This window comes from Solanum stenotomum, chromosome 12 (assembly GCF_019186545.1).
Source record: "Solanum stenotomum isolate F172 chromosome 12, ASM1918654v1, whole genome shotgun sequence".
Classification (NCBI taxonomy): domain Eukaryota; kingdom Viridiplantae; phylum Streptophyta; class Magnoliopsida; order Solanales; family Solanaceae; genus Solanum; species Solanum stenotomum.
In genome coordinates, this window is record NC_064293.1 from 40,735,561 (window position 1) to 40,751,035 (window position 15,475).

General features: G+C 35.7%; 3 protein-coding genes across 4 annotated transcripts; 2 read left to right on the forward strand and 1 right to left on the reverse strand.

Moving 5' to 3' along the window:
* Nucleotides 1–2,207: 2,207 nt before the first annotated feature.
* LOC125848748 (dehydrodolichyl diphosphate synthase CPT3-like) lies at nucleotides 2,208–3,085 on the forward strand. The gene has a single exon (XM_049528674.1). The coding sequence runs from the start codon at nucleotides 2,245–2,247 to the stop codon at nucleotides 2,884–2,886; it is 642 nt and encodes a 213-aa protein (XP_049384631.1). The 5' UTR covers nucleotides 2,208–2,244; the 3' UTR covers nucleotides 2,887–3,085.
* Nucleotides 3,086–3,432: 347 nt separating this feature from the next.
* On the forward strand, nucleotides 3,433–4,521 carry LOC125846804 (dirigent protein 19-like). The gene has a single exon (XM_049526414.1). The coding sequence runs from the start codon at nucleotides 3,769–3,771 to the stop codon at nucleotides 4,333–4,335; it is 567 nt and encodes a 188-aa protein (XP_049382371.1). The 5' UTR covers nucleotides 3,433–3,768; the 3' UTR covers nucleotides 4,336–4,521.
* Nucleotides 4,522–4,935: 414 nt separating this feature from the next.
* On the reverse strand, nucleotides 4,936–15,040 carry LOC125846789 (phosphoinositide phosphatase SAC6-like). Of its 2 annotated transcripts, none has more exons than XM_049526395.1 (21): nucleotides 14,953–15,040; nucleotides 13,679–13,845; nucleotides 13,502–13,585; nucleotides 12,931–13,058; nucleotides 12,737–12,828; nucleotides 11,418–11,475; nucleotides 11,210–11,266; nucleotides 11,097–11,130; nucleotides 10,900–10,980; nucleotides 10,532–10,638; nucleotides 9,496–9,582; nucleotides 9,324–9,401; nucleotides 9,027–9,097; nucleotides 8,841–8,939; nucleotides 7,939–8,038; nucleotides 7,232–7,340; nucleotides 7,057–7,129; nucleotides 6,576–6,669; nucleotides 6,097–6,189; nucleotides 5,450–5,516; nucleotides 4,936–5,310 (listed from the first exon to the last, which is right to left on the reverse strand). In XM_049526395.1, exons 2-21 carry the CDS (start codon nucleotides 13,824–13,826, stop codon nucleotides 5,180–5,182), a joined length of 1,791 nt encoding a protein of 596 aa, XP_049382352.1. In that variant the 5' UTR covers nucleotides 13,827–13,845; nucleotides 14,953–15,040; the 3' UTR covers nucleotides 4,936–5,179. The 2 variants fall into 2 exon arrangements, with proteins under 2 accessions (XP_049382352.1, XP_049382351.1); XM_049526394.1 differs by lacking the exon at nucleotides 14,953–15,040 and adding an exon at nucleotides 14,820–14,880.
* Nucleotides 15,041–15,475: the final 435 nt, after the last annotated feature.

Consider the following 15,475-nt stretch of genomic DNA (forward strand, 5'->3'; position numbering starts at 1 on the left):
AAAAGAAGGTCTCTAATGTATCTCGCGTGCTTCCCCTCCGTATCCAAAGTATGTCACTTGGTTAATTTCAACAGAGATTATCAAGGAAAATTAGATGTAGATTAAATTATGACTTTAAAAATAATATTCAAAGATTTAAAAGTTTAATCATTTATGGGAATTATTACAATTGAAGCTGCATGTTATAAACTTGAAGAGGCAGTTATGCTCCGTGTTAAAAAAAGAAGAAACTTGAGTGATATAGGTGAAAAATTTACATCATAATTCATACGTATACTTCCAAGTTCTATCCCGACTGAATAAGAGAGTGGACAAAACAAGAGTTAAAAGCCCCGTGGATAAAACAAGAGTTAAAAGTGGGATGAATCCGTAACTTCCATTTTGACAGAAAAAACTTAAAAGGAATATTACACAAACATGCATTTCCATACACCATTAAAGTTCCCTACAAACTGAGCAGATACATCAAATTTGTACAATTTAATGATGGAGTATGTTTAACCTCCTCAAAGTTATTCATTTCATCAAATAAATACTCCCTCTCTTCCAATTCTTCTTTTCCTCTGTTCGGTATACCTACACCGACCTATGCATCACTGTAAACATTCCCCCCAAAAAGAGCACTTGAGCAATTAAAAATTCAGTGCATTTTCATGTTCTTGGGACAATATTTTCCATTATACTAGGTCGAGTCGAAATCATGTAATTTAATTTATGATTTTTCCCCCATATTTGAATGATTTGTTTGGTGTTGTGGAATTGGCCTAATTAGTGGTTTAATGTGGTGTTAGTTACCATGAAGGGACAAAATGGAGATACGGGAACTATTTGTGGAGCAATAAAAGAAGGTGGTGGCGAGAAGTGAAGGTCCAGCATGTCACGCTGGCCGCGAGCTTCCCAGCGTGACAGTGGACCTTCTCTCTTTTTTATTGCTCGAAATAGCTCTCAAGTTCCTACTTTTGCCTCCAAATTGTCCCTTAGCTCTATTTTGAATACCTAACACAAAGCTATGCATATAGGATAGAGAATTACTAACACAAAGTCAAAAGAAGAGAAAATTATCTTGATAGATTATTAGTGGAAGACTACTAAAAAAAAAGTAAAAGAAGCGGAAGACTGCTCTATAATTTAGAACTGAGCTAAAAACAACAGTGCAACAAAAACTTGCTGATTCTGTTTACCAGGATGTGGACTGAAGCAATATCCGCCTTAATTTCATACTGGATGGACTTATTTTCTTGGCTACACATCTGTCTCAGTATCTTATGCTGCAAGGTGAATTGGGGAGAACACAACTTAATAGTGCTTTATATAGAAAATAAATCAATATTCTTTTGCATGTTTGTCGTTGAATGTTCACTATGGTTTTTGTGTTCCTTTTCGTTTCTTTTACCAGGGTAAGAAGCTGCTTGGTATATGTTAATCTTTTATCTTTTAAAGGGAATAGTTAATGTCTGATGTGGCAATGACTAGGAAATCGGTCAATGTTACTAGATGGACCAAACAATAACGCTCTTGTAACATTCAATATCTCTTATTCAGTGCTAGAAGAAACTTTGACTGCTGAGCTGTGTATGAGGTAAGACATTCTCAAATACGGTTCTAAGGAAAGGAATGAACTACCTATTCTGGCCGGGGAGAACAGGCCATTCAACAGGCAGATTCTGAAATTGCAGAGGCTTGGTTCGATCAAGCCGCTGAGTATTGGAAGCAGGCTATAGCGCTTACTCCCGGTAATTATATTGAAGTGCATAATTGGTTGAAGATCACTAGACGTTTCAAATAAAAGAAGACCCTGTTTGTTTATTATCCTTTATTTAGAATCTTATATTATTCTGATATTGGTTCACAAGTTGGATGACTTAAGGATGTTTCTTATATTGGTTTTGTTGCCTGAATGAATGTTTTTGAAGAAAGATATGCAACGAAAACAGGAGAAAAACGAGTTAGCAGCTTTCACAGTGGAAGAGAGAGAGAGCATAGAAAAGAAGCTCTTCAATCTTCATGAACATAGAGAAGGAAACTAATACGAAACAGAACTTATTTTAGTTTGTATAACGCGTGTGAACTGTACTAGGGTTGTGTTCTGGATGAAGATTGAAAGGTGCTTTTCTGGGTTTTCCAAGAAACAAACAACATGCCCATTGTAATCCTAGTAGTGGGGTCCGGAGAGGGTAGGATCGACACAAACTTCACCCCCCTCACTTTTCGTTTCTTGAGAACAATACATACATTTTGATACAGATGAACACCGGAAATTTCCCAGCAGTCAAGCCGCAGCATATCCTACAAGCCACCATGGATTCAGAACCGGATATGGAAGGTGATAGGCAAAATGATGGGGGTAAATATGAGCTGAAGAAATTGCTTTTTAGACATGCGTTTATCAACGAATATGGAGTGAGAATTCATTTCATGGGGAACCTGAAGCTTCTTGACGAGCCGGTTAGAGTTGCAGCTGAGAAGGCGATGCAAGTCACTGCCAAAAACACCAAGAGCAGTCTCCTTATCTGTGTGGCCTACACTTCTACTGATGAGATCGTGCACGCCATTCAAGCATCCTGCCAAGAGAAATGGAACGAAATCCAAGAACTAAATGCGAACCAATCTCAAAATGCAGAAATAACTGACAAAAAAATGCAGCTAGATCATGTCATAAAGCTGGAAGATATAGAGAGGTTTACATACACGGGATTGGCACCTGATCCTGATGTTCTGATCCGAACTTCAGGTGTGTCTCACATTAGCAATTTCCTTAATTGGCAGACTACAAACTGCATGCCCCAAAGGTATAGTTTCCTGATTTTGGTTTACGACACTTGGTATGGGAAGTGTTGGAACTTCCAGCGACTGTATACTAATTTGGAGAAGGAAAAGAAGTTGTAAACTCATTGCTATTATGAGTCGTTTACATGAATTTTACCGTGTTTTTCCTCAGATCAGTAGTTGCAATTATTCAACATTGCTAATGTCCACAATGCTTCAAAGGAAATATCATTGACTCTCTGATATTAAGGATGATCAGTCATTCTTTCAAAATTATAGAGTAAGCTCTGGTTGTTCCTTTAATTACATTTTTTTTTTAAAAAAAATGGCTAAGCCTCATAGGCAAATGTTAGTAAATAGCCCTTGGTTATACCTGTTGGCTCTGTAATTAGAATCTCAGGTTCAGCCTTGACGTTGTTTCATTTCTTTCTTTAAGTCATATAGACAATACTCAACACCAAGAAATTTCTTTTGGATTAAAATGAACAATTATTTGGTCCTTCTGTGCCAAAATTGTCAAGATAATGACTAATAATCCAATCATCACGTTGGTGGAAAAACTCTTCTATTGACTTCATTTTCTTCATGATAATAACGTTTTACCTAGAAGTTACCACTCACGAAAATACTTTCGAGATTCTGTCCATCTCAGTCATCTTGCTTGGAGACTTTGAAACTTCCAAGTAAAGCCATGGCAGGACTCATTAATTCCATGCCCAAAGGCTGTGGTAAGACTTGAAGTCAATGGTGGGTCCTTGTTCATGAAGTAGGTGAAAATGGAAGATCAATATTCAATTTCTAGTAAAAGTTAAGTGATCTCTTCCTATTTGTTTAACCCTCGGTGGACAAAGTTACTTGATAACTGTGTTAATAAAACGTAGCAGGCACCGAATGAAATAGTTGAAATGCATACAAACTGGCACAGACACTGCTATTATAAAAAAAAGGAAAAGGTGGTAACCTCTGTATTATAATTGAACCGTATTGCTTTGTTAGACTACAATGGCTCTCTCTATATGCTACTCTTCTTTTCTTTCTTATCTTCTTCTTTTCGTCCTCTTGTTTCGTGAGGCTAGCTCAGTTTCTCACCACCACCACCATGAACTCAAATCTATCCATTTTACTCTCTTTCAACACGAAACCATAAATAAAACAGCATATCTTATAGTGAATGGTGTTGCAGGACCGTCCATAAGCCAAACCACGACCCCTTTTGGCACCTTATATGTGTTCCAAGATCCCTTAACTCTAAAAGCCAACTCAAACTCAAAGATAGTTGGGACAGCTGAAGGAACATCGATAACATCCTCGTTGAATGGACTGCAGAGCATATCTATTGCTAAGATCACTTTGATGATGAATCATTACAAAGGCTCAATATCAGTTGTGGGAGGCACACACAATACAAAGCCATCTAACCATCCTGTTGTCGGAGGAACTGGTGATTTTCTGTTTGTTCAAGGTTACGTGACATCTTCTCCAGTGGATCTGTCTGGGATCACTGTTACTTATAAGATCCAGTTTCACCTCTATTGGCCTCCCTATGCCATTCCAAGTCATCCCAAGTAATGTATTTAAGGCTACAAAGCTATCTTTTTACAACTATCATATTTCTGCTGTTTATCTCAGTAGTCTAAATAAATTCTGAAGCATTATTAGGAACAGATGAAGCAGGCCAAGTAAGTGTTTACCCTAAAAATACTTCATCTGGATGCCACAATGTTCTGATTTAAATTCTAGTGGATCTAATTTGACTAAATTATTTACCTCGTTTAGTAGAAACAACATTTCCTTGAATACACATCATGTTTGCACACACGAGTATGATCTAATGGTCAATGAAGTGGGCAAAAATCATGAGAGACCAGAATTCAGATCCCAACAAAGACAAAAACATCAGGTGATTTCTTCTTATCTATGTGCTTTGGTGGGTAAAGTTGCAAGATGCCTATTTGGTGGGAGGTAGCAGATACCTAATAGAATAGACCACGTGCGGTCAAACTGGCGCACATGACATAAAAAAAGAAAAAAATATATGTTGTGTAGGATGACTACATGACATAACATTTCTAGAACTAGCTGAAACCACCACCCTTTGCCCTCCTTTGGGACTTTGACATAATGCATCAAGGAGAAAGGATCATAAGACAAACAAAGAGATCATACAACTTAGAGAGTAACAGAAACAGTTACCAAATCATGGCAAAGCCGAGATTCAATTTCTAGAAATATCAACTCATAACCATTTCAATATACAAATAATCATGTAACTAGGACCTTTTAAATGAATGAGCAAAAAGAAAATTATCAAAGACATGAAAAGAACACATAATAACCAAAATTTTTACAAAGCATATGAAAAATCTGGCAATTTTAGCAAACATAGCTCCTACCAAGCATTCTGAACTCAAAATCAACGCCTTGATTGGTGCAGGCTAGGCCTGTTACAGAACATTCGACCATTGGCTTTCACAAATGCAGCTATGCCCAAACTTATGCTTGCCCAAACCACTGCATATATCAGACTCCGGAGATCATGTCGAACTATAGATAGGGAAGTACAAAGCAGGAAACATGGGTAAGATACTTGTTAGGCATTAACAGGATTTGGATTCTTTAAACACCTTCAAAGATAATTGTTGAAGAGCACAATAAGAAACACATTCAAATTATGCCAACTCACCTTTCCTTAGCGACAACATAGCAAAGAACAACCCAGTCAATATTAGTGCCAATGCCAGAGGAAACGACTGTAATCACATAAGATACTTGTTAGGCAAGTGTAGGCCTTGATTACAACGGATGGTAATGAAAGTTAAATCAAATGTACCACATTTAAGACTATACTCATGAAAAAGGGAATGAGATACAAAGAAGTAAAAAAACATTGTATAAGCCCTGATTAAGGGTTGTCACACTAAATAGCTGGAAGAGTAGATACCATGATGTAAAAAAAGTTAAACCAGCCCAGAAACAGAAAATTTCATCATTTAGCTAATTGGATAAAAAATCGAATGAGAATTATGCTGATAAGGAACACATTTAATTTTTGGCTTCAATAAAGACCTAGCATATGCTTTGGGCCAAGTCTATGTGTTGGAAAAATAATAAACTTGTCAATCCTCTAACGTTATAGAAAAGAATAAGACTGATGTCAGTCACTAGTCAATAGATTGAACACTTTGGTCTTGAGTCAAAACAATTTTGCAGATGCAATTAAGAGTGTTGGTGAAGTCAATAATTTAGTATGTCAATATGGTCTAATCACAGGAATCTGATAAATAGGAGCATGTTAAGCATGATCACAGCAGAATAAGTAATGAGACTCACAGCTTTAGTCTCAATGCTTCCTTTTTGGGTTGATGGTTTCATATCTCGAGAGACAGCCGGAATATAGTGTCCTTGCAATAAATCAACTGCATCCTTCATGATATAAAAAATAGCATAAACGAATTCAGTGTCCAAATTGGAAATATAGAAGCTCAAAGTTGTTGCAGCCAATTCCAACCTAGATACTGCGACACATAACAGGTTAAACATTCTTAATGGAAGTATCTCCTAGAAGTCAACAAGAAACTAATCCAATAAAATGGCAGCACACTGCAAATGATGATACTAGGTTCAGTTAGTACTTTGCAGATGGCTTGCATACATGAAGCTTAGTACTATTTAAAGAATGCATTCCAAAATTTCAACTGGCGGATAAGTATGAAACCAAGTTGCAAGTGACAGCACATAATGAACGCTACCAACTTGATATGACGTACAGACTTGAGTAACAACTAATTGGTGGAAAGAAGCATCTTTACCTGTTTAGTACCATCAACAAAGTTGTTCAAGTAGTATCGTGTTAGGGCATTACATCCGTCAGCGAGAACCCCCTGGGCTGTTCTGTGACCACATCTGAATATCAAACAACAATGTTGATTTTATCATGACATTGGTCGACGAAAGAAAAAGCTTGAAGTCGTAAGATCAATTTTTTTACTATAACTTATAAAGTTGTATGCTATATCCATCATGATCTTGAGATAAACTATCGATGGAATTATGCAGTTGGCATTTAAAGATCCAATCCCAGATTCTTACTCTTGATATGAATGTAATTGGCCAAGAACTAGTACCAATGTCAATGATGGTTATATAATGTTCGTTGATTTTGGAACTTTGTCAGGGTTTGAATCCTACTATCTATGCATTTATATTAATGCACTCTCCAAAAATATGTTTTGTACTAATGCTGCCGTCATATGATACCATCTTCTTTAAGCAGAACAAGTAAGTTGTTACCTGACAAAATCTCCCTTTAAAGCTGGAGTACCAGAATACTGGATGCTTATATCATCCCCATGGTTGGCCCACACTGCAAATAATTTTTAAGGTAAAAAAATAAACAGGTCAAGATAAAGAAGCTTAATATCTATCCAACATAGAAGCTTTAACACAGATATCAAAAACTTCTCACAGAGTTTGAAGCTTTCGTCAAGGTTGGGGTGTGAGCTAATAGTTTCTTCAGCATCGAAAGCACCAAGCCTTCTCAGTTGGAATTCGAGCATTTTCCGACCTAGCATGTTCTGCAAACAAACATCATCAATTAGGGCATCCGTAAATTGTGATGAGAAGTTGAAAAAAAGTGGATCCAAATCTATTAGTTGGTACATGCTTCTCTAGTGGTTTAAGTCCCAAGGCACAACCATATCAACCATTCCTGTCCTGATCCCAGTCCCACGACCAACAAATGAATAATTATAGAAAACAGTGTCAAATATTAAGCCAGAGTGAATCTTCCAACTTTCTAGATTTAGGAAGTAACATTCACTCCCAGTCGGGACATTCAATAGAAGCCTGCCTAGAACCAGAAAGGCAGTACAAATAATGAACTTGCAAATCATCTCTAGTTAACATGTCTATGTACAGAAAAAATGTCAACTGAATATTTTGAAGCTAGTGAAGGAGATTCAAATAGGCACCCAAAGGTAAGTAGAGAAAGCTAAGTGACTATTATGTTGTACCCTTCCACAATCGACAATTCTTAAAGAGTTAAATGGAAAATCTGCACAAGCAGTTGTGAGGTCAGTATTTTCCTCTCTGAACTAAGAAATGAAACTCATCTTTTATATGCATCCACATCAAGCACCAATGATAGTAATGTTTCCACAGGAGGGAAGGTACCTGAGTTACATTTGTACGGTCTAAGCAGTCAATGCAGTTGGTCCTCAAAACTCCAAGTTGCAGTTCAACTTTCTCACCTTTCTCATTTAACAGAAAATACCTATACCATGAGAATAAGAAATCCAAATTTAACATCAAGGTCAGGTGAAACAACAGTCAACAATTAGATACTACAAGAAACAGAGTGGTAAAGAAAGCGTATCTGTTCCTGACAAAACACCAAAGAGAAATAATTACTTTATGATGGATGCAAATTTAGAGTCTCTAAACAACACCATGCAATTAATTTTGTTATTTGCCCCTCTCTCACTCTCTCTTTCTCATAATATTCCTGACTCGGTCTGCTATTTGGTTTAGATTTTCAGTTTCTCCCAAATTTTCAAACCAAAAGAGTTCTCTCCTCGCTACTAGTGCTGCTGTCTCTTCATGCATACAGGTGTTTTGGCATAATCTTTTGCTCTAGGGATGTATAACATGAAATGGCACATTCTACTTCACTTATTTGTTTCTAATAGTTCTTTCTATGAAAGTGTAACATGCTGACTTACACTGGATTCCTTTACTAGTTCTTGGTAAGCCAGGTTTAACTGGTTTGTCCTCCCAGAAAGAATAAAGAGTAAAAAGAACAGTTAAAATTCTTTACGGTTAACCCATCAAACCCTCCACGATTTACAGACCAAGCCTGGCCCAATGGCTTCTGGCTAGAATGAGTCCCTGCACATCCCAGCTCCATTATCATCCCTCTCCAGGTAGATGAGATTCAGAATTAAGAGCATATTTTCATGTAATCCCACATGATTTACGACTAGTAAGGGGTTGAGGAAACTGAAACTCTATACAAGATGGTACATATATGTGTGTGTGTGTGTTTATATATAGATCTACACTCGGAAGAGACATACCTATTTTTAATGAAAAAATCCTCAATTTGATCATAGAGGATGGAAAGGAGTTCAAAATGAACATGCCCGCATATATGGTGAAAATCAAAGTGCAAGTATCTGCAAAAGTCATAAGATATTAGAATGAAGTGTGGTACTTAAAAAGATCCATATGATTTACCACAAGAAAAATAATTAGAAACCTACTTCACATCATCAGCAGCAACATGCTGCATTGCATTTGCGAACTTTTCACATAGGCGTCCTTCTCCTCCATGCTGATAAGAGTTTTGGATAAAAAAGTCAAGGACGATAGATAAAATTGTCTAGATATATCGATGTAAAAATACATAGAATGTTTTTCATACATATCACATTAAAAAAATCACAGACCAAACTGCCTCCAAGTTATTATTACACATGCACAAAAAAAGAAGAGAATCAAACTATGTTTTCTAATAGATCAACTAGTTTGAAAACCAAGAATTAGTTGAAATATTATACCTTATTGACGAGATCAATTGATAGAACATTTCCGTACTTTTTTCTCAGATCCAAGTAATGCCGCTCAACAACTCTAGGCTGCAGAATGTTACACAACAGTCATTAAGAGTGAAAAGCACATTAAGTGTGTTACAGAATCAGGAAACTAAAAGAGGCAGAAATGCTACTCAACTGCTTCTATAATTCTCACTATCTCAAACTTGGGCTTATATGTCAAATCAACAATCTGATTCCATAGTAATGGGATTGACCCCCTGACCTACAAAAAGGCAATAATTTTAATGAAATAAATAACTCAACAAAAAGTGAAAAATGAACAAATGAGCTAAATCTAAATTAAGATTGTGAATTTCCCAACCTTCCCTTTTTCTGCTTGCCAAAAGATTCACTTTTCCATATTGTTGAGTCCTATATTGGTTGGGGATGGGGGACTTGATCTTGTTATATGGTCTTGGAAAATTCTCACCTCATGAGCTAGCTCTTGGATTGAGTTACGCCCAAGGTCTATATTCTTATCATGGTATTAATGTGAGATATTATCTACTGCTTCATAGTCCGGGTGCTATTTTTTCGAGGATTCGGTCTTTTCCTTAAAAGGGTGAGCTAAGCAACTAATGAAAGTTCTAGCAAGTGGATGATTTGTTATTGTCAGGCAGAGCTGCAGAGGATTCAGTTTTATTGCCCTTTGCCGTACCAAAATCTACATTGCATCTGAGAGGTTCTGTACTGAGTATTGAACTGTTCTTTCAACAGTAAGCTCACGGGAAAGCTTTGATATGTCAAATAAATAATGCAGGATTTCTATATAGAATGGTCCGAACACCAAAAATCATCTTGATAATTGATTTAGTTATTTCATTATTCTCACGACATCAAGTTCTCCACCCTAGTACTCTCGATTCCCTCTTCTTCTCTTTTTTGATCAACCCCTTCTTCAATCATTAAAAGAGAGGGAACACACACACAACTTGCACACAGAGAAGGTAATACAAGTTATAAGGGTTACTACATTAGTTTAAACATTTTATCACAGCAATATCAATTCAACATCAAACTCTACTGTGACAGAATTTTTAGATATCCCCTCAGTTATCTACATATGTATAAAAGGGTATTTCATGAGCAACAAGATTGTTCGTCTAGAATTGTTCAAAAAAAAAGATTGTTCGTGTAGAAAAAAGTCATAATCAAACTTTGAGCGAGTGTACCTGAACAAATGATGCTGTATACCCTTTCAACTGGATAATTTGCTCGCTTTCCACAAAATTTGCAACAAATCCATCAGAATCAGCCCCTCTTCTCCACATTCGAGTGCCTACATTAACGAGCCAATTGCAGTAACCAAGAGAATAGGTTAAGACTAATAAAATTAAATAAACAGAGGACCTGAATAACATGGAGCTAGTTGCAACATGAATTGTTCTTAATTTGCATTCAGTTCATAGACAAGTTAATGAGAATGGATGACTATACATAAAACACATAACAATATTTACAACCTTGTTCATTACTTGCATTCACCGTGCTTTATCAAATTGCAAAGTTGAGAGAATAAACAAGAAAAAGAAATGAATACCAGCTCTTCTGTTGCACCTCCTAGCAATCAGCGTAACATCAATAATGTCTTTTCCAATTGCAGCTTGGAAATTGTGAAAACCTTATGATAAGTTAAGGTATTGATCAAAATGTAACAATAATAACTCTACTTATGCAGGAGTTAAAGTAGCTACACTACTTGGAAAATTCATGTATTTAACTGAATTACAAGGATACTGCCTTGGACAACAGGAAGCAAGAACGGGTCAAGCTGTAAATGCAAGGCATAACAAATGAGTCAACACTCTAATGAGAGAATAAAATGAACCCAAAGCACATAGATAACTGACCTTGTTATCTATCAGTTGTTCCATCATATAGTTGTTCCAAACAAATCGAGGGTCCGCCTGCATAAAATAAATTAAAGCAATATTTGAATCACAGTTGCTAGTCAACCAACTAAGACATAACGGAAGCAAGAAAGCTACTGCATGTAGTAGATAAATATAAGCAATCAGAGCTACGCCATCACAGCAGTAGGACGTCTAAAATACTTACTTGTCTCCAGAGAGGAAGCATCTTGGATTCATCACCCAAATCATGCAGTCTCTGAGCACTGCAGTGTGAACCATAAGTTTCTTTCTGTTAAACACTGCATCGTGATATCTTAGCAATCAGATGAAAGATAATCAGGAATATGAATGTGTCAAGTAAATTCCATGTGGGCAGCAGAAGGTAACACTTCCAAATTGCAAATAATGATACTTTAATTTTAACAAGTTCTTTTAACTCATAAAATTCACCTCTAAAAATGGTACCCTAAATAAGTCCATACAGAAAGATGATGAAAAAAGAACATAAAAAGAAGAAGAGAAATTGCCTTAATATGTTGTTGAGGAAAGTAACCTAAATCTTCTCAGGGGTTCAATGATATGAGATCAACATAGAGGAGTTCAAACAAGTAGCCTGGTATACACTAACCAACAGCCTCCATAAGAACAAACAACTAAAGTCCTAAGCATCGAATTTTGGAAATATATACTTATGTAGAAAATGGATTGTGTGCCTAGCGGAACATTAAAAAAAAGGCTCTTAGAGTTTATTTTACAAGGACAATTGGTAATGTTACATACTGAAGCTGCATGGAGTTTGTTAGTCACAAGGCTAGTGGAATAATATGTTGATTCCTTCTGAGGTTTGAAATGGAAGTGGTCAAAAGAGACAGGCTTTAGCTCTGAAACTTATTTTACTTTGTTCCCACATGGATGCAGCTCAAGCACATAACAAGATAAAAATTTATATCAAAGGTCGTTGTAGAAGTTCTATAAAATAAAAATACTGTACAGGCCAGTACAGGATCCTTCACTGGATCTGCACTGCAATATCTCTTCATCACTAAACTTCATCATTCATGCATTGATGAAGAGATAACAAATTGGATCCCAAAATAAGACAATCAAGTGACAGTTAGTGTTCTACAACTCATCCAACATTGACAAGCAATATGCCCGACAGCAAATACTCAACTTTAAGTAGAATTGCATCTCAAAGCATAGGATAAACAAATAAGCGTCCGCTAGCAAGAAGAAGACTTTGAGGGCTTAAAATTTATGTAAATGCTACTGATGCTAAGCTTGAGATACCATCTCCTCCACTATACCAAATAAATTTTCCATGAGTACAAAAGGAAAAAAAGATCCTCCAAAATGCTAAAACACAATTTAGTAGTATTATAATAATTACATTTTATTTTAATAAGTAGTTCTTAATTGAAATAAGCAGCTAGGCTGTTAGTTAACTTCTAATGGTACCCCAAGACAATGAAAGAAGAAAAAAGGCAACATACAAGTAGTCAGAAGGTTGTAAAGACAATTCACCTCAATGTTATATTGACATCATAAGAGAAGTACAGACCAGGAGTCCTCTCTATGACATTAAGCAGTGCTGAAAACTGAGCTTCCATGTTTTTCTGCCAAAAGCCAAAGCAAGATTATAGGAACAGAGATAGAAGACACCAGCATGAGATTGCAAAGAAATAGGGTAGGAAATTAATAGGAATTTGGAAACCTACCTTTTCAGCAGTAGAGTTCTTGAGAGACTGATCGCAAGGATAAAATTTCATCGATGAAACTTTGAAGATAGGGTGTCCAAAGTAAGATCCAACACATTCACGGTCCGTTATGACCAGTACATATGAACCTGAACACAAGAGCAGCACACACTAGATCAGAGCAAGCTTTGATATCAACCAATCAAATGCATAATTAATATTTCTCTTCCAACTTCTTTCTACCATGTTATGTCTTTTCAATCTTCTTTTGAGAAAAGGATAATAGTCAAAAACATTTTTTCAATGACATGATGAACTTTTTGTCTTAAATTTCATAGTCCTGCTTTTGCTCAATACCTGAGATGTAAGATACCCGTCAAATGCATAATTGAGCAAAACCAAGACATTGGTATATACTTTGTATATGTGTGAGGTCATTTTATGGAACAAAATCTTCATGAGAATTAGCAACAAAACGTAATTTTTTCTGATAATGTAAAGATTTATTGATTTAATTGATGTATGTCTGAGAGCTGACCTGTTATTGAAATATAAAAAACAAAATCTTTTAGTTCTTCCTAAAAGTTCTTACCAGCCAAAAGCTTTAGTATGCCTATAACACCAAATATTTTTTGAATTTTGGGAACACGAACCGAATTGCATTCTGGAACCTCATCTGACATAGAGAACAAGTACCAGAAATAAAATACCATTAGCTTAATAAATAGTTTAAGTCCGGAAGAAATTCATAAAGAGGAAAAGACGCAACCTATTAGTTTCACAGACCCATCTACGCGACTGATCTCCAAGCACGAACCACAGGATCCATCAGTAGGCTCAACAACATACTGGTCTGGAAATTCCCAAAGTCGCATCCTTGTATATAATTTCTGTGAAGGATCTCCCTTCTCCATCATAATTAAAAGACTACAGACACTGAAACACAAAGTTTTTACCAAACCATCGCCTTTGTGAATCAATTTAAGTGGGATATACAAAATATAAGAACATATCAACACAAGAACTGTCACCTCTGATACTTGCAACACATGTAATAATTAAGCAGCTAGGTTTATACAAGTAATATAGATGGATGTGTCAACTTCAGTACACTCTGTGACATCCTTAGCAAGTAGTAGTGCAAACAGAGCAACTCTATTATAAAATTAACAGAACAAAATAATGCAGAAATTATGTGTGTAAGTTCAAAGTCCTTTCTTTCCTCGGAAAATATTAAAGTGCTTCCTCAATTTCAATTTATTTGTCTTACTTTCCTTTTTAGTCTGTTACAAAAAGAATGTTTCTTTTCTTGACTTAAAAACACAAGATTCAAAACTTTCTTTATTTTCTTGAACCCATATCAATTCAAAAACCATACAAACAAAATGAAACACAAGATTCAAAACTTTCATTATTTTCTTGAACCCATATCAATTCAAAAACCATACAAACAAAATGAAACCAGGGAGTAATCGCCATTAGCAGTTTCTTGATTTCCTTCTTGAAAATCATATAATGAGTTTGTATTGGATAGATATTCAAGAACGTCTATTTTCGTTTTTTTACTTAAAAATTACAAGATCCAAAAGTTTCTTTATTTTCTTGAACTCCGTATCAATTAAAAACAAGAAAGGGAGTAATTGTCTTCAGTAGTTTCTTGATTTTCATCTTGTTAGACTGAAAATCATACGAGAAAGAAAACAGAAAACTTTTGTTCTTCCTGTTGGATATTCAAGAATAACTTTCCTCAAATATTTCCGACATTGAACCTAGTTTTAGGAAACAAGATCGTCATCTCAAGAAACAACATTCTTGACATGGAAAGTACCAAAAAGTTATTGACTCTATGAATTCATCAAGAAACCCATTTTACCTATGATTAAATTCAAGAAAGTGACAAATTTTGATACCTGAGTAAGAAAATTTGCCTGAAAAACGAAAAGGGAAGTAACGAATCTACAGTCTGTGGAGGGCTTGGCTTAGATCAAGAAAATTGTAAGAAAGGGAAGAAGAGAAGATGGAAAATTAGCTTCAGTTACTCACTATTTTTTGGGCGGAAAAACACAGATGGCACTAAAGGAGTGATTCGCGTAGAGTTAACGGAATACCGAACTATGCCCTTAGATGTCGCTACAATGCCCTATAATACTGCATGTCACCTTCTTATTAACCAGGCGCCTTTTGGATTTAGAAATTTAAAAGAATTCTCGATTTTATTTTTTTTTAAAAATAATTTAGTTTTCAATAATTGTGATTTATACTATTTTAGTACTAATTTTTAAATCTGTAATATATTATTTAAAAATGTTTGCAATAACTTATTTAGTTTTAGGTTGTGGTCTATTGTTTAATCATAAGGGGTCGTTTGGTTGGGAATTAGTTATTCCAGGATTAACTATCTTGAGATTAGTTATACTGGGATAACTTATTCCACCATGTATATGGATAACTTAGCCCATCACTATGCTATAAATGGTGGGATAACTTATCCCACCATGTATATGACATGTATATGGGATAACTTATTCCATCACTATGCTATAAATGGTGAGATAACTTATCTCAA

Excerpts from the sequence above, each read along its gene's own strand:
- LOC125848748 (XM_049528674.1), top strand. The coding sequence starts at position 2,245 with ATGAACACCGGAAATTTCCCAGCAGTCAAGCCGCAGCATATCCTACAA.
- LOC125846789 (XM_049526395.1), bottom strand. The coding sequence starts at position 13,826 with ATGATGGAGAAGGGAGATCCTTCACAGAAATTATATACAAGGATGCGA. Across the intron at positions 13,586-13,678 it reads TGGGTCTGTGAAACTAATAG|ATGAGGTTCCAGAATGCAAT; the intron begins GTTGCGTCTTTT and ends TCTCTATGTCAG. Across the intron at positions 5,517-6,096 it reads GAAGCATTGAGACTAAAGCT|TCGTTTCCTCTGGCATTGGC; the intron begins GTGAGTCTCATT and ends ATGTGATTACAG.
- LOC125846804 (XM_049526414.1), top strand. The coding sequence starts at position 3,769 with ATGGCTCTCTCTATATGCTACTCTTCTTTTCTTTCTTATCTTCTTCTT.